The sequence below is a fragment of the Phyllostomus hastatus genome, unplaced genomic scaffold (genome assembly GCF_019186645.2).
Source record: "Phyllostomus hastatus isolate PE091 unplaced genomic scaffold, TTU_PhHast_1.1 phas_contig_524, whole genome shotgun sequence".
Taxonomy (NCBI): Eukaryota; Metazoa; Chordata; class Mammalia; order Chiroptera; family Phyllostomidae; genus Phyllostomus; species Phyllostomus hastatus.
The window spans coordinates 9,482,356-9,509,545 of record NW_025333900.1 but is presented as its reverse complement, the minus strand read 5'-3'; the positions used below and the strand labels follow the sequence as shown (position 1 = coordinate 9,509,545).

General features: G+C 38.8%; 1 protein-coding gene across 3 annotated transcripts in view; it reads right to left on the bottom strand.

Annotated features, from left to right (window-relative positions):
• The window catches only part of CDKAL1 (CDK5 regulatory subunit associated protein 1 like 1), a 651,862-nt gene that overhangs the window by 39,401 nt on the left and 585,271 nt on the right, over positions 1-27,190 (bottom strand). For all 3 annotated transcript variants that reach the window (XM_045847145.1, XM_045847147.1, XM_045847146.1), the window contains one exon: positions 1,806-1,889. In XM_045847145.1, the coding sequence (XP_045703101.1) occupies positions 1,806-1,889 (84 nt within the window). The remainder of the gene's footprint in view (positions 1-1,805; positions 1,890-27,190) is intronic.

Below are 27,190 nucleotides of genomic sequence, written 5' to 3'. Positions count from 1 at the left end.
GTCAGACGAGAGCCAGAAGTTCCACAGCCAATTTCTCTGAGAGGCAACATTAGATCCTGATCTTTCTGAGTTTGATTTTTTATGACCACTGAGTACACCGCTTCATCAAAGTGTAGGAAGAAGGTCACCTGGGTGGTGAATTACTCATGGCAAGCAACTGAACTAAAAGAGCTTTAGTATCAGAATATGAAAGCCCTTTTAAATCGGTTTTTATAAAACAAGAAAATCTCTAGAGTAAACTATCCCTGGGAGATGTGGTACTATTCTGGGGGAAAATAACTTGCCTTGATCTGCTGCCTTGATCTGAATGAAGGGCTCAGTGTTTTTCCCCCTCCGGTTTTAATAATTGGAAAAAGCCCGACTGCTTTAAATTGGAGGAAACAGCTAATGAGGCATGCCATTGCCTTTAAAATGAAGGGGAAAAAAGTTCCCCCGCTGAGGCAAAAACCCAGATGGCAAGAGAAAGGAGAGGGAAGAGGCAACAAAAATACAATCAAGCTCCTCCCCAGGGCTGAGCAGAAAGTTGGCCTGAATAGAAAAACGGCTCTCTGGAGTCAATTAATGAGATGGAAAATGGGGAAGAGGCTCAGCTCAAACATGGAGTGCTGGAAATCCTTCCTCAATTGTAGTCTCCGCTGGGTACTGAGCAGGGCTTGTTTAGTCTGGGTCTTGAAAAGCTTCCCCCACCTTTCCTGCAGACCCAGGCCCAGTCTGAGATGGTTCCTTGTGGAACATCAGTGCTGGAGGCCTCTTCAGGTGCTGCTTCCCTGCTTTCGAACATACACAGGTCACCTGCCCTTTGCCATCCCTTACGTGACTTGCCCAGACTGGTCTTAAGAGCCTTCCCAAGCTCTAATTCCAGCTATGACCCATAGAAAAAAAAATCTGCTTCTCATTTGATGAGAAAGGAACAGAAAGGGAAGAAAACTGATCTGATTTTAAAAGTTAAAAATCCAGGAATGACCCATGAAATCTGTGTCTCCATGCAAGTCTCCCGCCTAAGAAGGCATCACACCCCACCCATCTCAGTATCTCAGTGCCCCTGAAGGAGGGCATGCTTTTTTCTTGATTCACTTTTGAGTTTTTGCCACCTGGGGAAGTGGAGTCCCAAGTGCTGAAAGGAAAGCCTGGCTACCAGTGGGGCAAAGCAGGAGAGCTCACGTGGGCAGGGAGCGAAGCCCTTCTGGCTGGCCTCGAAGAAAATTCTGAGTAAAGTTGCTGTGATCCTTACATTGCTCTCCAGAGGTGTTCACAAAATTTGAGTTGAATCCAAGGAATAAACTCTTCTCCCTTTGCTCCCAGCATTTTTATCAAGGTGGGAGTTAAAACCAAGAACCAAAAACCAAATACTAAAACTAAACGAAATTAAAAAAAAAAACAACCAACCAATCAGCCTGTCTGAGCACCATGACAGTAGGAGGAAAGCCCTGCCCGTCCACACTGATGTCGCCAGAGCAGACATCCTTCCTGCCCCGGATGGGACCTTCCCCTCGACTCCGCCAGGCTGTGGGAATTCTGGCAGGGGAGCTGCCTGTTCCGAGCTCCCCAAACCGAAGGCTGGCCCTGTCAGAGACTAGTGAGTACTAAAACGCCCATATTCCTTCCCAGAGAATGTTTTGTAGACTAAGCCACAAAGATAAGCCCTGGGTTAGCCCAGCTGGCTTGATGTTATAAAATAGCTTTGCTGCAACAAGATTCTACAACCCTCCCCCTTTTCAAGTTACTTTTACTTAAACTAACTTACTTTCAGAACTCTTTCATTTGGGAGGAAACTTAGGAACACGAAAGTATCTCTTATCTCTTACCTGCTCATAGAATCGATTGTGTGCAACATAAAACTTGGAATCAAAAGATTCTTCTGTTACTAACACTTGTTGTCTTTCACCAATCTGGGAAGAGAAGGAGAGAAAAAAGGAATTATGAGGGCAAACAGTTGAGAATTCAGAATAAAGGCCAGCCCAAATAACTGGACCACTTAAGTAGTATCCTTTTGAGTTTAAAATGGACTCTAAATTGCTAGCTACAGCTAATACAAGAATCACGGATTCAAATTTCCTGCAAGACATTGTTAACTATTTGGTAATATAAAGTGAGCATAGTATGAAATCTAATTTTCTTACATAACTATGAAACAAAACTTTATCTTATTTCCTCCATCAACAGAAGATAATTAAAGCTTCTAAGACATACAAAAAGCTTCTAAATATCACTTTGTTTCTTGAAACAAAGTTGCAAAAACAAGCCAGAACAAGCTGCTTCTAATCCAAATTTATGATAATATTTTGGCAATATGAAAGAGTAGTAATAAACATTAATTTGAGTTATGAGGGATATAATACTCAAGAAATGCTTCCAAAAACTAGTTATTAAGTCCTTGCACCTAAACATTTCACATATTGCATATTATTCTGAAATTACTGATCAATTCACACAGCTACTAACTTACTATATGCATTTCTTCTGTCACAGGCAACTGTCTCTTCTATGTTGCAGCCATGACCCCATATTCATATTTTTAAAGAGAAATACAGCAAAAATATGGGACTCCTAATTTCTACAGGATTAATCTACATTTAGTTATATTTATGATGTAAGCATGCATTTTTAATAACCAAGAAGTTAAGTCAGACAAAACATGGGGTAAAAAAAGTGACTATTTTAAAATATTCTACCATTTCCACGTTTACTCCACTGTGAAATGTAACATTTAAAGTATCAATTGCTTATTTTTACCAGGTTGTCAGAATGTCTGATGTAGCAATCCAGCTGTATTGAATGATTATGCCCAGAATTATTTTTGCCATTGCTACTTGATAAATATAACCTTCCATATTAAAGCACATTGGCATGAAGACTTTTGAAAAAGCAAGCCCTAGTCTCATATGTAGGGACTTGCCATTACGCTCAGGCAATTCCCGTGCAGGAAACATAAACACAGCTGCACTCAATAGACCACCTAACAATTAAAAAAAAACACCACCAAAACCCTCTTCAACATATACTGCCAATACTTAAATACACCATAATTCACTATTTTTTTTTTTTACTATCTTGTTAAAAACGCAGCCCCCTTAGCCAAAGGTTGTATGGCTTCTAGGATGATACTTATTAAAGACTTATTTCACTCTGAAAACCAATAATAATTCCAACAACATTAATTTCTTTTAAAAATCAAGTAGCAACAAAAGAAAGTTCCCCCAACTTCTCCTTTGAGCTTTGTTCATTAAAAAAGACTGATGAATATGGGGTTTCACTGAACGATATTTTTCTGCAAGAAAACTTAGAATGTTTGCATACATTCACAGTATGAGTTGTTTATAACTTAGGATAAGTATCTGTTGATGGTTCTTAAGGAAATCTGCAATTACACTCCATCTAACATTAAGTTTTCAGGAAACTAATCTAACAATAATATGAGACTGGAGAGACACTGAAACCATATGCTGCTTCTTTCTTCTTGACAGAGTTAATGTGGGCAATGGTACTCATCATTTTGCTCTATTTTATCTCGAGAAAATAATGATAATATATATGCAGAGAGCCAGAAAGACTTACTATGTTTACACTGCAGAGGGCAGGGCTTTCCACCACCATCAGAGAACTACTTGCAGGTGAGTATTTAACTATTATTTGCCAAAGGGATTCAGGAAAACTGCTATTGCAGTAACTTATAGAGGCAAACAACCCTTCAGTCACACTTCTTGTTCTCTCAGTCATGGATATTTTATCTCATTGGTGAGGCTCTTAAAATTCCTCAGAGAATGCTGGGTAAAAATGAGCACAAAAAAGCTACAACCTTGATCAAAAGCTGCTATAATCTACCCTCATCCCCTAAAAAACAAACAACAAAAAGTAAGAAATGCCCTCAATATTTTTTAAAGAATAAAGTTACAATAAGATGAATAGAAAATACAAACTTTAAGAGAGTCAGCTATTTCAAATAACCTTAAAAACAACACTGATGTTAAGGAAGGAGGAGTTCAAGTAGAATTCCGGGAGATGCAACTTTGCCTTGGTGACCGTAAGAAAGCCTATGGGCCAAGGGCATGCATAATAAACCTCACGTCTTTCTTTTTTAAAAAATGAGCCACCTCCCCCCATGCTTTCCAACTGCTTTCTCCTCAACACCACAAGCTAGCCCGGTGTGGTTAGATACCTGCATGTAACAGACTTAGGTTACTCATCCAGATCTGCCTACCAATGTCTCTGCTATTTAGCAAGCAATCCCAGTCTAAGAGATGAAATGCAGGGCATATGAAGAAAAAAAGACAAGGCCACATATGTCTTCATGCAACCGCCACCTACACATGAATTATGCTAGTGACAGAAATAACCCACTAGAGGTGATCAGATCAGTGTGCCTTATAGATCATGATGGAGAATGAGCTGTGTCTCATCTGACATTCTTCTGATATTCCTCCGAGAAGTAGAGTCAGCTTCTACTTCACTGACAGAATCTTCCCTAACAATGGGACCCACGGACAGGAATGCAAGGTTACATCACTGGCTTAAGACAAGCCCTCTGCAGAAGAAGATAGCAAAAAGAATGCTTGTGTAGTTTCAAAAATAACAAACTCCTGTGAATGTATGAGGTCGAAAATAATGGTTTTTATAAATTTGGGATTAATAGTACACTATGGCTGTTCAGCAGAGATGATTAAGATGAAAGTGGAATTATAAGCCCAAGAATGTTCTGGAAGTTGGCTTCAAGAACTGGAACACTCAAAGATAGGAAGAAAGGGGAAGAGGGACCATACCTCAATGTAATAAAGGCCTAAAATGAAAAAACCTACAGCCACCATAGTACTTAGTGGGCAGAAACTACAAGTGTTTCCCTCAAAATTGGAAACAAGACAAGGATGTCTGCTTTTACCATTCTTATTCAACATAGTACTGGAAATCCTAGCCATAGCAATCAGATAAGAAGAAATAAAAGGCATCCAAATTAAAAAGAAGTAAAACTGTCATTATTTGCAGACGCCATGATACTGTATAAAGAGAACCCTAAAGATTCCACCAAAAAAACTACTAGAATTAATTAATAAATTCAGTAAAGTAGCATGATACAAAATAAATATTCAGAAATTGGTTGCAATTTTATATACCAATTTTAATAAGGAACTATATGCAATTTTAATTGCAATTTTATATGCAGTTTTAATAAGGAACTATCAGAAAGGGAAACTAAGAAAACAATCCCATTCACAATTGCCTAAAAAAATACCTAGGAATAAATTTAACCAACAATGTAAAGACCTGTATTCAGAAAATTATAAGACACTAAAGAAAGAGACTGAAGAAAATACAAATAAGTGGACACACATACCATTTTCATGGATAGGAAGAATTAACATCATTGAAATGTCCAAACTACCCAAAGCAATCTATAGATTCAATGCAATTCCTATCAAGATACCAATGGCATATTTCACAGAACTACAACAAATATTCCAAACATTTATATGAAACCACAAAAGACCCCAAATAACCACAGCAAGCTTGAGAAAAAAGAATAAAGTTGGAGGAATCATGCTACCTAATATCAAACTATACTGCAAGGCCAGAGTAATCAAAACAGCCTGGTACTAACATAAAAACAGACACACGGATCAACGGACCAGAATAAAGAGCTCAGAAATCAACCAACCCCTTTATGGTCAATTAATATTTGAGAAAGGAGGAAAATATGCAATAGGATAAAGAGAGTCCCTTCAATAAATGGTGTTGGAAAAATTGGACACATACATCCAGGAGAAAATCAAACTAGACCACCTTCTTACACCATACACAAGAATAAACTCAGGATGGATTAAAGTTAACTTAGACTCTAAACTATAAAGATCCTAGAAGAAAATACAGATAGAAAAATCTCAGACAGGTCACATAGCAATATTTTTTCCTGAGGTATCTCCTTGGGCAAGGCAAACAAAAGAAAAAATAAACAAATGAACCATCAACAAAGTGAAAAAATAACCCACTGAATGGGTGGAAACATTTGCCAATGATACAACTGATAAGAGGTTCATATCCAAAATCTGTAAAGAACTTATAAAACTCAACACCAAAAAACCCCAAACAATCCAATTAAAAAATGGGCTAAGGACCTAAACAGACACTTCTCCAAAGAGGACATATAGATGGCCAATAGACATATTGGCATATGAAAAGACACTTAATGTCACTAATCATCAGAGAAATGCAAATTAAAATCACAATGAAATATCACCTTATGCTTGTCAGACTGGCTATCACCAATAAATCAACTAACAGGTGTTAGTTGGCGAGAATGTGGAAAAAAGGGAATCCTCGTACGCTGCTGCTGGGAGTGCAGATTGGTGCAGTCACTGTGAAAAGTAGTATGGAGATACCTCAAGAAATTATAAATGAAACTGTCTTATGACCCAGCAATTCCACTTCTGGGGACAGATCTGAAAAAACCTGAAACACTAATTCGAAAGAATATATGCATCCCTATGTTCACTGCAATGTTATTTACAATAGCCAAGATTTGGAGGTAGTCCAAGAGTCCATCAGTACATGAGTGGATAAAAAAGCTGTGGTATATTTGCACAATGCTATACTACATGGCTGTAAAAAAAAAAAAAAGGAAACCTTACCTTTTGCGATAGCATGGATGGACCTGGAGAATATTTGCTAAGGGTAATAGCCAGAAAAAGACAAATGCCATACGATTTCACTCATATGTAGAATCTAATGAACAAACAACCAACACACAAAATAGAAACAGACTCATAGAGAAAAAAGACTGACAGCTGTCAGAGGGGAAGGGAGTTGGGGGGTGGGTGAAAAAGGTAAAGGGATTAAGTAAAACAAAAACAAAAACAACTCATAGACACAGAAAACTGTATGGTGATTACCAGAGAGAAAGGGGAGTGTGGGAGGTAGAAGAGGATATAGCCGGGGAAAATGGTAATGGAAGGAGACTTGCGGTGGTGAACATACAATATACAAAAAGAGGGAAGAAAGGGGAAAGTGATGAGGAGGGAGAAGGAATGGTCAGAAGCAGAAATGTATAGTTCTAGCAGAAACTTGGGGGAGAGGAAGGGTTACTAGGAAACATCCAATGCCACATATTTGAATTGAACAGGAGGGTGGAGGGACTCAGAGTTTGGATAGATTATTTTTAAGATAAAAGAGGTTTGACTACATTTTGGGCCTTTGATTCCTCATTGGAAAAACGAGTTTTGTTAGACAGGACATGGAGTGGGGGGAGGGGAATAGGGCTGAAGTTGAATAATAGTATTTAAAGGATCTTTCAGTTCCAAAATTCTAAGTCACCATTCATGGTAGAGCTGTAGGTTAGGGACTGGTATGATCACTAGGTTTCAGGTAAAGGAAATATGCACTCTAAATCCAGGCTCTTGTTTCTTGTAGTAAATGCATGCTTAGAGCCCTCTGCAAATTACAGCTCCTTTTTTGCTGCACTTAAAGTAACAAGGTAATCTTTAGTACCCATCAAGAAACATTCACAAAGTCTCTCAAAAAGCTATGGAGTGACCTGAATCAAAAGAAGCCTGTCAAAATCTTCCCATTGCAGCCCCTCCCCCGTTTTTATAATCCGAAGACGTCCCTTTTCCTTTTGATTCGCTTTATAGGTACATAATTTATAGTTGATTAAATAAAATGCTTATTTCATTTCTACAACGTTTTAGAGTTTAAGAACTTGGGGTGGGAATTCAACCCCTTGCTATGTAATTTCCATGGGAAACTCAGTTTCCATTGACAAAGACTGACCTTCAGGACACTTGTCAGGACTTCTGAAAGTGGTTTTCAGTCCTGGCACCTACTTGAACAACCTACGCATACTCTGTAATTCATCCATCAAATGTCAGCGGAGAACGTCATTTTTCCTACAATGTGCAGAACTTCATGTAGGCCATCTTGACTTTTTAAGAAGGTATTTTATGGAAAATGAATTATAAAAGTAGTCTTGTAAAAGCATCCCTCCATGTCACAGATCAGGTCACTGAGGCGAGGAGAGGCGCAGAATGCCCACCACCCCCAAGATCCTGCACCGCTGGTGATCTCACCAAGCGCCTGGGACCCAGCTCCTGGCTGTGAGGGAATGAGGGCGGCACAATTTTTGAGGCCTTGTTGAAAAAAAAAAGAGAAAAGCTCTTCTTCTTCTTCTTCTTCTTTTTTATGAACCACAAAGGCAGAACATAAAGAAATTATTCCCTTAACTAGACAGAGAAGGTAAAAATCTTAAGGGGGCTTGGCTATCTTTGGTGCTGCGGAGGGAAACAGAGCTCCCGCAGGGGCAGAGAGTTGCGCAATGGCAGGGCGAACGGGAAGTCTTGGAGGCACTGCCATCACTCATGCGTCCTACTGAATTGCTAGCCACAGAAAATATATAACATCATGGCGCGAATTCTGCACTGCACGACTTTTCCTTGAGTAGAGAAACATCTGTGACAAACAAAAAGCAATGTTTTTCAATTTTGGGGTAGTAGATTTTTCAGCATTGTTACATAATCAGCTAAGCTGTGTTATTTGTGTCACATCTATGCTTAAAATTTCCCAAGTGCCTGAAGTTGTGAGAAACATCAGTTCTAACCATATGGCCAGATAACACACACAAAAAAACACACTACCATGAAAAAAGCAGTGATTTCCAACAGAATTTGTTGCTGAATGAATGCTCATTCAAGTACACTCAATTTCTTTATGTGTCCTAAAACAAACAATATTCTACATGGCTATATAAAGATTGAAAGAAAGAAACTAAGAATTGCTTCAAGACAGGCAAGACAATACTGAAATTAAACAAAGACACTATAGTATCAGGGCTTTCACTTTTACCCCAGTAAGAAACACATTACTGATCTAAATACTCCTTGGGCTACAAGATGCAAAAAGTTTCTTTTAAACTCATATATGGTTTTAAATAAAAACTTTACATCAAGTTTGTTTTCTCTTTTACTTATTTGTTTTTTCCTCTTCTCACTTTTGTTTTCCTTAAACAGAAAAGGCTGAGGCGTGGCCTTGGAAAATCATTTCAACTTTTACTCTGAAGGATTAGCTTAGGTTAGAGTTCAGCATTTCCATATAACTGCCCAGAGTATCCATAAAACATTTACAAAGGACAGATATATATCTGAGGACCAGTGTTAAGAGAAATATTTATTTCCTAAAAACACTTATATAAGAAGGTAAAGAAATTATTTTGCTTCCCATGAAAAGCTTCTAGCAATTAATTTTTTTGTCTAATTACCTAAGGGAAAAAATGGAGATTAAAACACACATTTCAAATCTCTCATAATTATGTATATCAAGTTCCTAAAAAACTTTGAATTCTATCTCTGTTTATCCTGCAAAGTATTCTGACATGCTACTTCTGCAGCTATGTTTTTTTAAATTACAGATAATAAAAAACAATTTTTCTACCTGACTGGTTTCTGAATGCATGACTCTGGGAAATGTTAAATGTCTTTCTTTAGTTTTAGTCAAATTAGTTTTTTTTTTTTAATTTCCCCCAAAGCTGCCTGGAACATGTTAAACACAAGGCTGTGACCTTAAACTCTGAAATAATATTTCTAGTGTCTGTGCAAGAGCCTGCCCTCACATACACCTTTAGACTAATTACTGTGGTGTAATGTTGCTGGCGAACCACTGTAATTACACTTGGAGAAAAGTATGGTCTTGTTCTTTCCTAACTAATGAAAATGATAACCTTTCCATTTTGATCCATCATTCACAATGGGCAGGGCATGCAATGCTGGGTCTCCAGGGTATACAGCAATCTTCCTGACTGTTTATATACACTTCTGTTTTCTGGCCTTGCAAAAGCTGGTATTAAAGAACCAGGCATACTTATGCTAAAAATGGTCAACAGTAATAATAGCAATAACATTAAAATTTAATATCATCCTTACTCCACAAGGCCATTCAATAATGAAATAGGGACATGGCACAGGAATGTATGTCAAAATGATGATAGCATAAAAAACAAGTAATGAGACTCATAGTCCATTGTACTCAATCAAAATGCTTGCCATTGGTTCACTGGTCTAGGTAAGGATGTTTGAGAGAAGATGTGGGACGGTTCATTGTCATAGGGGCTAGGTTTGTATGTGACTTCTACACAGTAACAGAAAATACATTCTATTAGGTTTTTAAAAAATAGCATCTTCTGTGATAAATGAAAACACATTCCTTGACTTATTAATGCAATTAAATACATTCAAAAGGGAAAGAATGTCCCTTTAAGTATTTAATCTATGTGTATTTATTCATTGCCATGAGTATCTTAGTTACCCTATTATTCCTTCCTCATATTTCAGAAATAATGTAAACATGTAGGAAAACAAAAATAATTTAATTTTTTAAAGTCCTTCTTCTCAAAGCAACTATACGAGATGTAAAGACCAGATAGATCCAAGGCGGTTCAGCTGAATCAAGTCAGACTACGACACTGCTCCTGACAACAGCCTGGTGTGCTGCTTTCTTCAGTCACTGGCTAATATTTTTTCTAGCCAGTGTCTGCCCCAGTAAGAGAAAGACAACCCAAGGGAGTTTCTTCCCAGGCAGAAGCAAAATTCCATCCTTAATAACAAAGCTATTTCATCTGCCGGTTGAGAGCCAATAGTAAAGTATAGTAACAGTGCTTTATCTGGTTAAAATAAATCTTGGCAGCAAAGTTATAGGACAAAGTTACATGACAAATGCCAGCATCAGAGATCTATACTTGAGTGCTGATTGAGCTTCTAATTCAAAAACAGCCAAGTCTTAACCACCTGCCTGTACATTTTTGGTATTCTAGAATATTCTAAAGGTTACCCACACTGCTTTTGTGGCATTTTGAAAAATTCTGGTAAGAACACATAACATGAGGTCCACTCTCTCTTAACAAACCCAAACATGTTGCCACAGGCCTGGCATAGTATGTTAGATCTATTTTTTTCCATACCTTGGAAACTCTCCAATGCCCAGGCAGTACAGCAGAGCGCTCAGCCTTGAAAACTCTCTCCAGTCCTGTGCCAGATGTTGCCAACAGTGTCGCCCCCGAGATCCTAATAATGGAATGGCTCAGGAGGACAAATACAGGACTATGTGTGTGGAGCCCTTTTTATTAAAAGTTCGATTCTAACACTGAATGACTATCTCCTTCACTTCCACCTTCCTGATCTTTCTCTCATGGGTCTCCGTCAGTCATGACACAGAAAGTCGGGGCCAATGTTCTTTGACGGGCTTCTCACAAACAGACTGCCTTCGAGGAAAGCATCTTTAGAATTTCTGTTTCACTGACGAAACAATAAATGAGCCAGACTACAAAAAGAAAGAATGACAACTGGGTTTTTAGAGATTTAGTGTTCATGTAATCTAGTAATGTTTTGTAATCTAGTAATCTGTAACCTAGTAATGATTTGCCAACTCCCCTCAGAGGGCGTTTGCTGAGGTCTTTGCTCAAAGGCCTCATTCCAAAAGCACCGAGTGATGGTTGCTGGGAATCAGGGACCTGCAGTCTCCTCCACCACCAAACACTTTGTTGAAACAGTGTAAGAAACAGAAGGATTCAAAGAAAGATTCTGACACCTGGAGGGAAAAAGGTGTGGGTGTGGTATGTGGTGAAAAAAGGCTCCTTTTCAAATATTAAATTACAGGAGAGGATGGATAAATTCCAGCTCATCCAAGCTTCTAAATGAGTATTTTTGGAACCACGACTTCGGAGCTGGCATGGGTGGGAGAATTAGTAGATCATATAGTTCAACCTCTTCATTTTATGGAGGAGAAGTCTAAGGCCCACTGGAGATTAAGTGATGTAGCCAAACATACGGTTTGTAATATTTATCCACAGATTAAAAATGGATTTTATTCTGACATTTCTTTTTAGGAACAGCAAGTGAATTCTTGGCTGCACCATCCAGGACAGCTGCCACTAAGGACATGTGGCTTCTGGGCACTTAAAGTGTGGCCAATCCCAATTGAGGTGTGCTGTAAAACACACTCCAGTACAAAACACACCCTGGATTCCAAAAACTTAACACGAATAAAAGAGTGCAAACTATGTATTAATTTTATATTGATTACATGTTGAAATATTTTTGATATATTGAGTTAAATACATTATTAAAATTAATTTCACCTCTTTTATTTCTTTTTACTTTTTTAATGTAGTTACCAGAAAATTTAAAGAAATATCTGTGGTTCATACTATATTTCTATTGGACAGGGCTGCTCTGAAATATTACTATCTAGTTTTTAAGGATTTAACAGAAATCCCCCATTTCACTATTTAGAAAGAACCATATTTGTCATTTAAAAATATTTTTTAACTCATCACAGGCAGTCTTAACTGCAGTAATCAGGTAAATATAACACTTTAATTTTAAGAAAGAATGCATACATATCTATAAATTGTAAAGGCTGGAATTCTGAATTGCTAATTTTTTCTTTCTGACCTTTAAATTATTGCTTCCATCTTTCTGGCTGACCACAGCCTCTCCAAAAGCTAAACCATGATCAACTTGTTTGTTGTTTTTAGGGAAATCCAGGCATCCATGGGGAGGACATCTACATTTTCCAATCTGTCATTTCCCACTTTGTGCAGCTACAGAAAACAGCCATGTAAAACACAATGGCGTTTGGATGAAAAAGGCAGAAATCGTTTATTACCAAATTCATTTCTTCAAAAGCCCCCCCAAAATGCCCAGAATATGTACCGCCTTTGGTAAGTTAAATCTCTGGTTATCAACCCTGTTACCAAAGAACTCAGCATAGATGTGAGCAATAAATAACACGTGTGGTACACACCGCCATCTTTCAACCATTTGCCAGTCAGAATTGAGGCTGAGGAAGCAGAAAGGATTAAGCCGAAATCAAAGACAGCCAAGCTCTAATGGTGTCTAATTAGCATAACAAAAACACTGCCACAATCTTTCAGCAGTGGGCAATACATCTCATTAAAGAAGACTGAATAACAATTATTCTCTCCTGCTCCCCCACCCGCCACCCCCACACTATCTTGGCTTAGCTCTGGGAGACCCTGAGAGCTCAGCTTGAGAGCTTCTGCTTTATTGGCCTGGCATTCAGGCTGCAGGCTAAAGAGCCCACTTGTATTACTGTGCACCTGCACCTCAATGCTTTATCCTGATTTCCTCTCCTGCTGTGAAAATGCAGTGTCTTCAAGCACATACAAGTCCTGCTATGCAGTCTGTAGGTATATAATCTTGAGAAATGGCAATGACGACCTGAAAAAATGAATACTGGTTCCCCCTAAAATGTTTTTATCTACAGAAAAGTGATCTATTTGCTTCTCTTCACCTATTCTGTTCTTCCTCTTTAATAATACTTCAGTCTCAGAGATAATGAAACTAAATTAAAATTCTACCAAATTTTATTCAACCAGTAATTAGCCGTGAGCATGTCTGCGCATGCGCACACACACACACATTGTGTAGTTCAATGGAAGAAGTTTGATGCACACCTATCCTCTCTCCCTACTTCCTTTTGATGATAGACAGCTGAGAAAAAAGGAAATTCAACAAAATAAAATTGAGTTGCACGTAAGCATATGGGTAGTTTTTGTATAAATTTAAACCAGGAATAAAAAGTCAATTTAAACCAAGAATAAGAAAACATTATTCCAGGGTGGTAACTAAAAAAAGACGCAGGCTTTAAGTAACTCTATGCACTTGTTCACACTGATCTACTTTGGGGGAAGGACTGAGTGGGAAGAGGAGAGAAAGGGACAAAGTGATTTAATACAAACAATGTCCAGTTCTGGGTGATATTTTCTGCACCTTTCAAAAGGAATCTAGCTATGAGGGTTGATTTGATTTAAAAAATTTTCAAAAATAGATTTCTTGTGTGTCTCTGACTGAGGATCAGACCAGTACCCTTGGTGTATTGGGATGATGCTCTAACCTACTGAGTGACCTGACCAGGGCCCTACTCTGTTTTTTTTTTTTTAAGGCCCTGTCTGCCAAACACAATATTACGTAGTCTACTTAAACCCGAACACTGCCGTGTCTTCAAGCTGCTCTAGGACACGCTGTTTATCACAAATGTAGACAGGAACCTCCACAATTGTTACTGAGACTAAATAGCAGAAACAAGCCAACTCACTGAGTAGCTGGGAAAACCTACTGGACCTATTTAGTAAGTCTGGATTTTCCAAACTTCTGTAAAGTTACTGCACTGCAGGAACTTAGAGACCTTGAGACTATTGAAGTCTTCAACAGTATAGACTGGAGACCTGGTGTGAGACATTTTAATATTATACATATTCTGCATGTGGCAGTATACAGTTAACACAAAACCTGGGACATCACCCAAATCCTAAAATGCTCTTTTCTATGTGGTGACCTACTCTTCTTTTAATCCCCTCTCCTACTGACTTTCTCCTGTTTAATAGATAGATCACACTGTAATTTTTCTTGCCTATTTGCCCCCTAAAGTTTTACCAAAAGTAGTATCTAAATGTAACATATTAACATAAATTCTATACTGCTTTATATTTTAAAGCGCAGTAACAATGTATTTTAACCCCTATGGCCTTAAGTCTTACATACGGGTTTCTGGGTACATTGGTGCAATCTCCTTCCCCTTTAAGACAGGACCTCAGCCAGTAAGATAGGAGCTTGTGCAGCAGTAATCAGGCTGTCAAGAAGCCTGTAGTTCTACCTCTGCTGCTAACTAACTGGCTGTTTGACTCTGAGCAAATCATTTCACTTTGGAGTCCCAATTTCCTCATCTAAAAAAAGGGGGGAGTTTGAACTCAATAACCTGTAAGTCCACCTGTGACTCATATATCCTGTGTTTCTAAATTAAGAGTTGATAGGGGAGGCAGGACCAGCAAGTTGTCCTGCAGTGCACACTCAGGCCCCCCCCACCTCCGTGGGAAGGGGGGGGTCTGCTGTGGTGTCCCAAGGACACGGGCACGAGCTGGTCCTGACGGCCTGTCACTGGTCGCATCACCAGGGTTCCTTCCTTTCACTTCCAGAGCTGACACCCAGCCTGGGGTTAACGATGGTTGCTGAAGGCAAGGATGAAAGAAAGAATGAATAGAAGCAATGTTTCAGCTATTCATTTTACCTGTTTGAAAGAAATAATTAAAATAATTACGAGGCTTGAATCCTGAGTTGTTTTCAGATTCCGACCTAGCTTTCGGAGTTGGTGTGAAGTGCTGGGAAAGCCTGACTAGTATGGGCAAACACAGCCGACAGCACTCCTCCCACTGCCAGGAGTAAATTTCATGCATCTTCCATTTATGACCAGAAGACAGCTCTGTGAGCTGCAACACACCCAGGACTTCAACATTACTACTGGATATCTTGATTCAAGAAGTCAGGGGAAATTTTTAATTTTAAGTAGAAAACTGTCTTGGGGCTCTATCCAATTACTGCTTCAGAGAAGGAGTAAGTTTTAGAAAACAACATTGTGTGGGTATGTATGGAGGAGGGACCGTGTCTAAACAGCTAACGAAGTGGCCGCTGCGGGAAGGATGTGGCCGGGGCCCCAAGGAGCACGCTCAGCAGTCCTGCCGGGCAGCCACTGTCCCTGTGAGGAATTTTGCCTGAAAAGCAGAGATAACTCTTGTGCTCACTTTTCAAAGCCTTGACTCAAAAGGGTTTCAGAGAAGTAAGACAAAGCATATTTAATGGGGAGAAAGGAGGAAAACTGCCAATATTGATAAACCTACAATTCATTTTCTCAGTAGCTATTGGAAAGATGAATCATGCAGGGGAGGAAAAAAACCCCCGAGCAGCTTCTTGTCATTTCTAAAATATGATCCTATGCTTGCCTGAAAGAGTTAAGGGTGTATAAATATTTATCATTCTTCTTTCAAAAGGATAAGAAAGATTCCTTTTGCATACATGAATTTCAGATTGCTCAGCAAGTATTAGGATATGGTCATGGGTCCATCATCTTAATGAGGATATGGTAATAATAGTTCTGTTTTTTTATTTGCTTACATATAATTGAAAAAACCCTACGGATTTTGATTTTACACTTAGGCACGCACAGACCCAAGAACAGTTACTGCTTTTAGAAGCACATGGACAGGATGGATGACAGGAATCCCATCAAGGACTTCCAGTGGGACCAGGTGAAAGATTCATTAAAAGTGATAAATAGGACATGCCTTCCTTAATGTTTTTGCAATTCCATATTCAATAAGGCAGGCCAGTGAATATGCATTTTAACTGTATTTTTAAGAGAGCTTTCAGATTTTAATTACAGATTAAACAGTTATTTGTAAATGATTACCTCTTCAATAACATCAGAATCGCAGTAAATGACAATTCTCTATTACTACACAGAACATAGGACAGTGTCATGGCCTGGCACTATAGCAAGGCAAAATGTCCTGTTTACCTTGAGCAAGCGGATACCTTAAAACATTTTCAGGGAAACAACCTAGATGAAAGCTCACAAGATGCCCTGGCTGGTGTGGCTCAGTGGATTGAGCAGCGGCCTGTGAAGTAAAGGGTTGCCGGTTCAATCCCAGTCAGGGCACACGCCTGGGTTGTGGGCCAGCTCCGCAGTGGGGACATGCGAGAGGCAACCACACACTGATGTTTCTCTCCCTCTCTTTCTCCTTTCCCCTTTCTCTAAAAATAAATAAATAAAATCTTTAAAAAAAAAAAAGAAAGAAAGCTCACAAGATTCTAAATTCCATGAGATGAGAGATTTTTGTTTCTTTTACTTATAGGTATATCCTGACTGCTAAACACCACGCTTGGGTCATAGTAGGTTTTCAATAAATGTTTGTTGAATAAGTGAATGAAAGAACCAGCTTGTTTAACAAGCATATAGTTATATTTTTGTAGTTATATTACTATGCATTGATATTTTTTAAAACGTTGCTGAACAGGAATAAAATTATCAGTGAGGTTACTCTGAAAGGATTTAATTTTATAATTTTCTCTAAGTGACACATAAGAAATGCGTATTTTTGTTACCATCTTCTTAACAAATAGCAGCTCTAATAATCGTATTTCACATGGTAATTTGTTTACTTGTTTTTATCAAAGACTTTATTTTTTTGGAGTAGTTTTAAGTTCACAACAATGCTGAGAGGAGGGTGCAGAGATTTCCCATATATCTCCCTGCCCTATACACACCCAGCCTTCTGCCCCGCTGAGGTGTCAGTGTGGGTTCATTAATGGTAACATATGTGCAGCCCTGGTGAGGGATGTTGATAATAGTCCCTTAGTTTTCACCTTCACATATACTTTTGTTGTTTCCAGCTCATAGATGAAGAACACAGAAAATTTAAGGAACTTGCTCAAGGCTCCTTTGAGAATGAGACATAGCTCACTGGTGCCAAGCCTCCCAGCCCAGTGCCATCTATAACATACAATGATGTGCCACCTCTGCTACTTATTTTGTGTCTGGTATAGAGCACAAAACAAGCTGCTGAAAGGAAAAAAAAAGGAACCATGTAATAACCACTCAATACAGTAAAGCAGAAAAAGATGAGAAATGGAAGATGAATTTTCATTAACATCTTTCACTAATCAATAAAGAAGGAAAACAATTAAAATATTTTCTCAAAATAAGTTTCCTAGAATTCTCTGCTTTGTGTTAGGTTACAACAGATCAAATACAAAACTGCTAATGGCAAAATGCAGACTAAGAAAACTTTCTTAAAGATAAGCATATACTTTTTGTGCGTTGATTTCTAAACTGATGTCATCAATATGAAGATGCACTGGGCTTTCGCCATTCAGAAATGAGATTGGGGGGGTAGGGGGTGGGGAGTCCCATGTGCGCTGCATGCTTGCCTACCAAATCACAGTCAGAAGAGACAACCACAGGAGGGTCTTCAAATACGTGCTTGTTCCCTTTACAGGAATATACAAGCTGGATAAAAACTTATACAGCAAAGTTGATAACCCCATGGACCATTCACAACTGGGCCAAAATTACTTGGGAAGAATTTTAAAATCCAAAATGCTAGTCCAGTTTCCTTAACTGGTTTCAGGCTGGTTGAGGCTTTCTAGAAATCAGTAAAAGATTAGATAATTACAACTGGGATCACATGGCTAACTTCTGCGTGCTTGTAAAACTTTTAGAGCTGTAAATAGCCAACTTTACCAAGCTATTGGTATATTCCAGTTGAAATATTCTTTGGTATTGTTACTGTGGGTATTTAACTAATTATTAATAAGAAAAAAGGAACAAAGGGAACTAGACATTGAGCTTAAGAAACTGAGGAGCATATGCCTGTTTGCTTCAACAGGAAGCTCTAACTTAACGCCCCAGGTAATCATGGCATTGCCCTGCCACGGGGATTAACACTCCTCCCTTCCCCCTCCAGTGTGGGAATGGTGCGGGGGCACAGGGGAAGGTGCTGGACCACAGAGGCCTGTCCCTCTAGCTAGGGGGTGTGGACACTTCCAAAGCCCACAAAAACCTGGGAAATCGATTGGCCATTCTAAAAAGGCAGATGGTCTGTCCCAAGCCCAAACTAATGTAATCCTAGGGGAACAAAGAAGCCCCGCCCTTCTCTCTCACCCACACTTACCCAGGCACTTGCAGTCCTCTCTCCATAACCCTGTGGCTTTAGTAGCCACATGGCCCGTGGCCCTGCATGCTCAACATGCAGGCTGTAGGAGGGAGCCTGAATGCTGCAGCACGACAATGGACTGCAACTAGCACCATTCACTAAGCGAGCCCGGTGATGGAGCAGCAACTCCAGGCAGTGGCCTTTATCCTGGCCCCACTGAAGACAAGATTGGACCTTGTCCATGGCAGGATGGACAGAGACGAGACATTGGGAAGTCAGGAGGGGAGCCCCCTTAATTTTCCGTCATTAAGAAAGTTCACCATGGCACCCTATCCTCCCAGGCGAGTCTCAGGAATTCTTTTCTTTACGATACCACATGAACTCGCACCACTAACGGTATCACAAGGACTAGCAAGAGATATAAAACTTAAAGGTTGCAAAATTTACTGTTTCAAATAATGGTGGTGGTGGGTAGGTGGGTGGGAAGGATTCACAAGAAAGCTTAAGCAACAGATGGAGAAACATCGATTCTACTACTTCTACGCCTCTTGCCGGCGATGAGCACAGGCACCACCCCTCCCACTACTGCAACATTTCTTCACCAAACACTGTAAGGAGGAGGCACTGACTTATTCTCACTCCACAGATAAGGAAACTAAGATCCACTGAGGTACTCTTAGCTGAAGTCACACAGTTTATAATGGTGAAGTTGAGTGATTTCCTGTAAAACAAAATTCTAAAATCCAGAGTGACAGAAAGCTGTTACTTGAAATATTAATAGAGCCTTGTGTAGCAAATTTAAAATGCTGTTTTATGAATTTGATATTAATAACTTAAAATATTCAGTTATAAAAATTTTATTTGTTTATAAAATACAAAGATCTATTATTATGAATAAATGATTATTTCCAAATTCTTGAGTGTGCCAGTAAGACAGTAGGTAATGAGTTTAATGCCAAGTATATTAAAATACATCTCCCAACCCGAGCATTTCCTAGAAAACACTGGGGAGATGCCCCTGAGGAACCACTTGCCTCTAACTAAACACCTTCAGATTCAGTGCATTATTTGTTCAGCATTGGTGTTGAGGTTAAATTAGGCCCAGACTGATAAACTGATAAACGAAGGAAACATCTTACAAGCAAACACATGGCAATGAATTGTGGATTCAGGGCAACTAGTTCAATGAGCCTACTGCAAGCAATGTTTGTACTATGGCCCCTCCTTGCTCATCCTCACTCCTCACTTCTCTCTTCTCTCCCTCTCCATCCCATTCCCCATCCCCCTTTCTCCCTCATACCCCATGCCAGGTGGGCAACCTGAACCCCCTCCCCTCTTTGAAAATCCCAGACCTTCTTTGCAAAGGTGTTGTGGCCTTCCCTCATCCTGAAAAGAGGTGAAGGAAGACAAGCAGTGTCACACCAACGGCAGAGAAATTATTTCCCTTCTGAGTCTGTTGTTTGTTCTCTCCTAGGTTAAAAGATAACAGAGATACTGGCAAATATGAGGTTGTAAGGAAGTATTCCTGTCCTACTTTTAGAGTTGATATGTTGTTTACTTAAAAAAATAAGAAAAATGTGGCAGGCTGGAATCACTCCCTGAGCTGTGTGCTCTGCTGGTGAGAGAGTATGGAGCTGGTGCGGGTTGGGGGCAAGCCTCTGAGCGCCCCTGTGCTTGGGGAAGTCCTCCTGGAGGTCAGCTGGATGCAAGCACAGCCAGTTCACTCCACAGATGAGAAGAGGTGTCATTCTTTAAGAAATTGACAATTGCTACATGAAAATAGGTTGTCGGAGATACTATTCCTGTCATAACTCAAGAGGTACAGTGATTGGACAAGTGATAAGGTTTTGTCTGGAAACTTTTTGGTACCATTTTCAATCAGATTAATTACTTTCATAAAGACTTTTAACATGATTATCTTTCACAATGTAATCCCTCCTTCTTCCCAATTAAAAAGCCTTCTATACAAGTTAAAATTCACATTAAAGCTAAATTTTTTAAAACCTAAAATATATGGCCCTGGCCAGGTTGCTCAGTTGGTTGGAGCACTGTCCTGTTACACCAGAGTTGCGGATTTGATCCCCAGTTGGGGCACATACAGGAGTCAACCAATGAATGTGTAAGTGGAAAAACAGATCGACGTTTCTCTCTCTCTCTCAAATCAATTAAAAAATAAGCTAAAAAATATGGCCTCCTCTTCATTATTTTAGTCCAGAGTTATGCAGAGAACAGCATATTAACAGCACATTCATGTTTCTTACACTTTGAGCAGAGCTGTAACGTAAATGGTAGAGGACTTACAGAGAAACAATAGGCACTGGCTTTCTGCAAGAATTTTATCTTATAAAAGACCCTTAAATCTATAACCCCTGTCGTATTGTTTAGAATGATGATACAAAATGTGATTTCATGACTGTTTCCTTCTCTCTCTCATGTTACTCTTTCCCCAGTACACTGCCCTTGCCTTGGGTGCTCTCTGATCGTCCCTTAAATCTCCATTTCTCGTCCCCTCTGCTGCCCTGTGCCTGCAGCTCTGGCTGCCACTTCCTTATTTAGTGACAGACCCAACAAAGTATCAAGGGATGATAAAGCAGGTTGAGTTCAAGAGAGATTCTGACTTCTATTTGGACAAACTACTCACTTTTACCACCTATAAAACAGGAAAAGCACATATCTAACTACCTTAGAATTAAAGAAACATATAACATATCTGCTAAAAATCTACAGCATACATTTAAAACTTTTACTTCTCATGTTGATTTATTCACCATTTCTGGTTAGGTGGCTAGGCTTTGAGAATTTCTTTTATCAAAGACAAACTATTACTCTATGTATTTACTCTTATCTTTTAGGAATACCATCAAATATATCTGGAAATGATAATTCTTCAGTTTTTGCACTGAACAAACATTGGGGCAGACCCAGCAGTCATCTCCGAGACAATGCGTGTCAGTGCTGGAGGGCACACAGTCGGCTGAAAACCTTGAACACGACCTGGCAAGGCTGAGATCTTATCACTCTCCAAATCAATCAGTCTTTCAGTTTGCCAATCACCTGCTCTGCTTTTGTTCAAAACACCTACTATCCTCACGTATTCACTTTTAGTAGTTAATGAAAAGAAGGTAGAAAAAAATCATATAAACTGAAGTTCTCAAACAGAATTAGGCTGTTAAATCAAATATATGAAAATTTCATAATCATTAAAACTAGAACTAGTTTTTCCTTGTACTTGATAACAGATACACTCTACAAAATAAAATGTATAGTATGTGTGTATGATGTTCAATTTATCAAAAAATAATGATTATGATATATAAAAACTAAGTATCATAACAATGGAAATAAGCTCGTATATTAAATGGAGGAAAAATCCTTCAAATGTATAAGGGAAGAGAACTACCTTTAAAAAAATTAAGTACTTTATAGATTTTTATTTTGTTCAAGTCTACCTAATTAACTGAGAATACTGAAAATTCTAAGAAAGCTTTTTTCAACATGATTTTAATTTAAGGAGAAACCCTGCATATGTAAATAATTCAAAAGAACAGCAAAAAAAGAGTCACAATTCTTCTCTAATGGAGGACGGGGGGCTGCCTTCCAGAAACACACTCCCCTCCTGTGAAGACATTTCAGCCGCTGGGGCCGCTGTCTGGTGCTGAAGACCCCACGTTCTAGCACACGCGTGTCCTCCTTCTCGCACAGGCGGCTCTCTGCACATATGACTTCAAGGCAATGCTTTTACTCCTTTCTTTAGACTATAATTTACAAAAACAAAAACAAACAAACAAAAAACAGCCCGAGCAGCTTAAAACTGCTGCCAGTGGGGACACGAGTTGCCTGTTTAGCATGTTTGCCACATCTGTGCGTCGTTTTAACGCTGGCCTGTCCACTGCTCAGTGTCACTGCCCATCCTTGTGACGGAAACACCTAATTCATCACCACACATGCTAGTAAACAGTCCCTGGTTTTAAAGTGATTTATGTATAGAAAACCATTCTTCTTTTCTAGAAGTATATTTGCATGCATGAAAAACCCAAATCAAAGCTTTGAATCTTTAACGTTCCTCTTATCACTGAGTCTTAAATGAAATAAACTTCTATTCAATCTAAAGATATATGCTAGGAAAGAATCTTCATTTCATTAAAAAAAAACCCACAAATTTAACAAATACCTATAGCAAGTACTCTACAAATATTGCTAGTTCTATGCTCAAAACAACTTGATGCAGCAGGGCCTTCCTTGTGGGAGTCTGAGACCCAGAGGCACATGCACGTCCTTCGGCGACAGCCCCACAGTTGGTGAGTGACGGGCAGTCAGTGTTCAAACCCGACAGCCTGGCTCCAGAGTCTGAGCTCCTACCCACTGTGTACACCACCCCTTCAATTTTAAAGTCAAGCTACTGTTTTAAAGTGATGTTACAAATGCTTAATTAATCCGGGGAGCTGATAACTACCATGTAGCCTGCTGTGCAGTTAAAATGGTCCCTTTATTATTAAAAGAGCTTTGCTAAACCAATATGAAATATTCACAACTTTAGGAGATAAAAGTCAAACGATACCTTTAAAGTCACCAAGGGATCAAAGAGACTATGCAGCTAAAATGGTAACTTTAATATCTCTTTATTTATTAGCAATTTAAATCTGTCAAGTTTTTAAAAATGGATAAACAGTACCCAATAAAAGACACACATAACCATGTAGTCTTTGAAAATGAAAAAAACAAACAAACAAAAACCCCCAAAAGATTAAATCTATGGAGGAAAAAGAGGAGGCTGATGACAGTATGGCCCCTCCCCCACCCCAATCCTTCATTTGTGGCTTTCTCTCTGCTGGTTCAGTTTCCTGCTGTCAACCATGGCCTGAAAATATTAAATGAAAGAAATTCAGAAATAAACAATACTTAAGTTTTAAAGCAAGCACCATTCTGAGTAGCATGATGAAATCTTGAGCCTTTCTGCTTCATCCCCACCAGAATGTGAATCACCCCTTTGTCCAGCATCTCCACGAAGTGTATTCTCCCTGCCCACTAGTCACTGAGGGGCGGCCTCAGTAATGAGAGCCCACATTCACACAACTTTCATTACAGTATAGTGTTATAATTCTTCTATTTTGTAATTATTGTTGTTAGTTTTTCAGTATGTCTAATTTGTTAATTAAACTTTATCAGAGGTGTGTATATATAGGGAAAAACAGTACAATATATATAGGGTTCAGTACTCTCTGTAATTTCAGGTATCCACCAGGAGTCTTGGAACCCATCCCCAGGTGGATTGTGGGAGGACTACTGTGCACCTTAAACCTGAGCTATATGGTCTCTGCAGTGGAGCACTGAATTTGTCTCTCAGCTTCCTGGCACTCAGGCAAAAACACTAGCAGGATTACCACATGAACTCCATTGTTCCAAAAAACAGAGGTGAAAGGCCTCAGTTGGAAAGCAAACTTAATAAAAGTAATATATTTGTAATTTTAAGCAATCAGTAAATAGATTTTACAGTTAGGAAACATATGCTATCATCCTTGCCCAGGAAAGTGCTTTGTACCAAGGAGATGCTCACCAAATATACTTTAAAATAAAATACAACTGGGCCAAGATGGAGGTTTAGGTACATACACTTCGCTTCCTCACACAACCAAAAGAAGAACAACAAATTTAAAAACAAAAAATAACCAGAACTGCCAGAAAATCGAACTGTATGGAAGTCCAACAACCAAGATGTTAAAGAAGAAATATTCATTCAGACCAGTAGGAGGGGTGGAGATGGGCATCAGGGGTTGAGAGGATACACCACAAGGTAGTGGCTGGTGGACCAGCCAGTCCCACATTTGCGTTCAGATAAACCAGGAGGAACAACTGGGGAGCGAGACACACCACACAACCCAGAGTTCCAGAGCAGAAAAAGAAAGCCTCGAATCCTCTGGTTGTAAAAACCTGTGGGGTTTGTGGCAGCAGGAGAAATTCCCAGCCTCACAGGAGAGTTCATTGGAGAGACCCACAGGGTCCTAGAATATACACAATCCCACCCACCTGGGAATTGGCACCAGAAGGGCCTGATTTGCTCATAGGGAGCAGGGAAAGTGACTGAAAGCCCTCTGAGAGCAGAGCAAGAGGCACTGTTCCCTTTCTGACCCCTTCCCCACAGACAGCACCACAATACAGTGACGTGGGTGACCCTGGTTTGTCAAATAACTAAGGCTCCACCCCTTACTACATAACAGGTGCATGGAGACAAAGAAATGTAGCCCAAATGAAAGAACAGATCAAAACTCTGGAAAAAGAACTAAGCAATGATGAGATAGACAACCTATCAGATGCAGAGTTCAAGACACTGGTAATCAGGATGCTCACAGAAATGGTTGAGTGTGGTAACAAAATGGAGGAAAAGTGAAGGTTATGAAAAGTGCAATGAAGAAAAATATACAGGGAATGAACAATGAAGGGTAGAAAACCGGGACTCAAATCAATGATTTGGAACAGAAGGAAGAAATAGACATTCAGCCAGAACAGAATGAAGGAACAAGAATTTAAAAAAAAATGAGGAGAGGCTTAGGAACCTCTGGGACAACTTCAAATGTTCCAACATCTGAATCATAGGGGTGCCAGAAGGGGAAGGGGAAGAGTAAGAAATTGAAAACTTATTGGAAAACATATTGAAAAACTTTCCCAATCTGGCAAAGGAACAGGCTCGCAGGAAGTCCAGGAAGCTCAGGGTGTCTCAAACAAGTTGGACCTAAGGAAGAACACACCAAGGCACAGAATCATTAAGTTACCCAATATTAAAGATAAGGAGAGAATCTTAAAAGCAGTAAGAGAGAAGGAGAGAGTTACTTACAAAGGAGTTCTCATAACACTATCAGCTGATTTCTCAAAAGAAACCTTACAGGCTAGATGGGGCTGAAAAGAAGTACTCAAAGTCATGAAAGGCAAAGACCTACATCCAAGAATACTCTATCCAGCAAAGCTTTCATTTAGAATGGAAGGGCAGATACAGTGCTTCCCAGATAAGGTCAAGTTAAAGGAGTTCATCACGACCAAGTCCTTATTATATGAAATGTTAAAGCAACCTATCTAAGAAAAAGATGATAAAAAATATGAACAGTGAAATAACAAACTGACAACTAAACCTAAAAAGTCACAGAACACAAAAACAAACAACTAGAACAGGAACAGAATCACAGAAATAAAGACCACATGGAGGGTTATCAGCAGGGAGGGGGTATAAAGAGAATGAGGGAAAAGGTACAGGGAGTAAGAAGCATAAATAGTAGGTACAAAATAGGGGAAGGTTAAAAATATAGGAAATGGGGAAGCCGAAGAACTTATATGTATGACCCATGGACATGAACTAAGGGGGGCAGGGATGTGCTGGTGGGAGGGAGAGTATAAGGCAGATGGGAATAAAGGGGAGAAAAAGAACGGGACAACTGTAATAGCATAATCAATAAAATATACTTTGAAAAATAAAATTCAACACAAAAATACATTGCCACATAAAAGGGGTGTGTGTGTGTGTGTGTGTGTGTGTGTGTTTGCTGTGTAGTAACAGTTTCAGCTCTGCTCTATCATGGGGCTACCATCGGTGCTTAACTGGATTACCAGCCAATTATAATGAAATTCTTGCCTCTATTTTATATCATTTTGGTCCATTTCCCACAACCCATCTGGAAGGAGGTTTTAAAAACTCTAGTCATGTCACATCTGCACTTAAAATACCACCATGGTTCCCCATGGCTCTCACGAGAAAGCTGCCACATAAAGCCCTACTTTATTTTTTAAATCAGTGCATAGGAGATCATATAATAAATATGTCAAACTTTACTTAACCACTTTTTTATTAACAGACATTTGGCTAGTTTCCAATTTTTGGCTATTAACAACAACAACCTTTCTGGACACATGGGTAAGCATTTGTCTAAGTGAAATTACTAGGTTGAAGGAAGAATATTTACACTTATGATTATAATATATATAACTAAATTGCCTTCTAAAATAGCTTTATCAATTTATATGTTCACACTTAATATATGAGGATTTTCTTTCCTACACTTAACAACACTATATATTATAAATTAAAAAAAAAAACTTTGCCAGCAAAAAAGATGAATAAATATGTTTGTTGCCATTTTAATTTTCCTAATTGCCAGTGAGATGGAACACCTTTCATATGTTTGTTAAATATCTTTGCCTGTTTTCCTGTTGAGTTACTGTTACTGAATTACAATTACTGCAAATATTTTTCCTGGTTTGTTGGTTATCTTTTAACTTTGTTTACCACAACACTCATCATATTGAAGTGTTTACTTTGTTTTGCAGTAAAATTTATCAAAACAACAACCACCACCCCATGTTGGGCTTTTGATCAAGATTATATATATTGACTCTATAAAATAATACGGAGAGAGTTGACATTATCATTATATTAAATTGTCCTATCTGGGAATGTGTTATATTTTATAATTTTAATATATCTTTTATAGTCTTCAAAAATGATCAATTCATCATAAAGATCTTATACATTTCTTGTTCAATTTATTTGTAGGTATATATATTTACTTTGTTTCTACCATGAATAATATTTTTCTATTATATCTATTTATTGTTAATCTTCACGCTTGTTTATTTATCTCTCAGTCAAGAAAACAAAAGTATGTACCCTGTATTAAAGAAAAAACCAGAGAGGGATAGTGGAAGACAGAAAAGTTAGAAGTGTGTTTA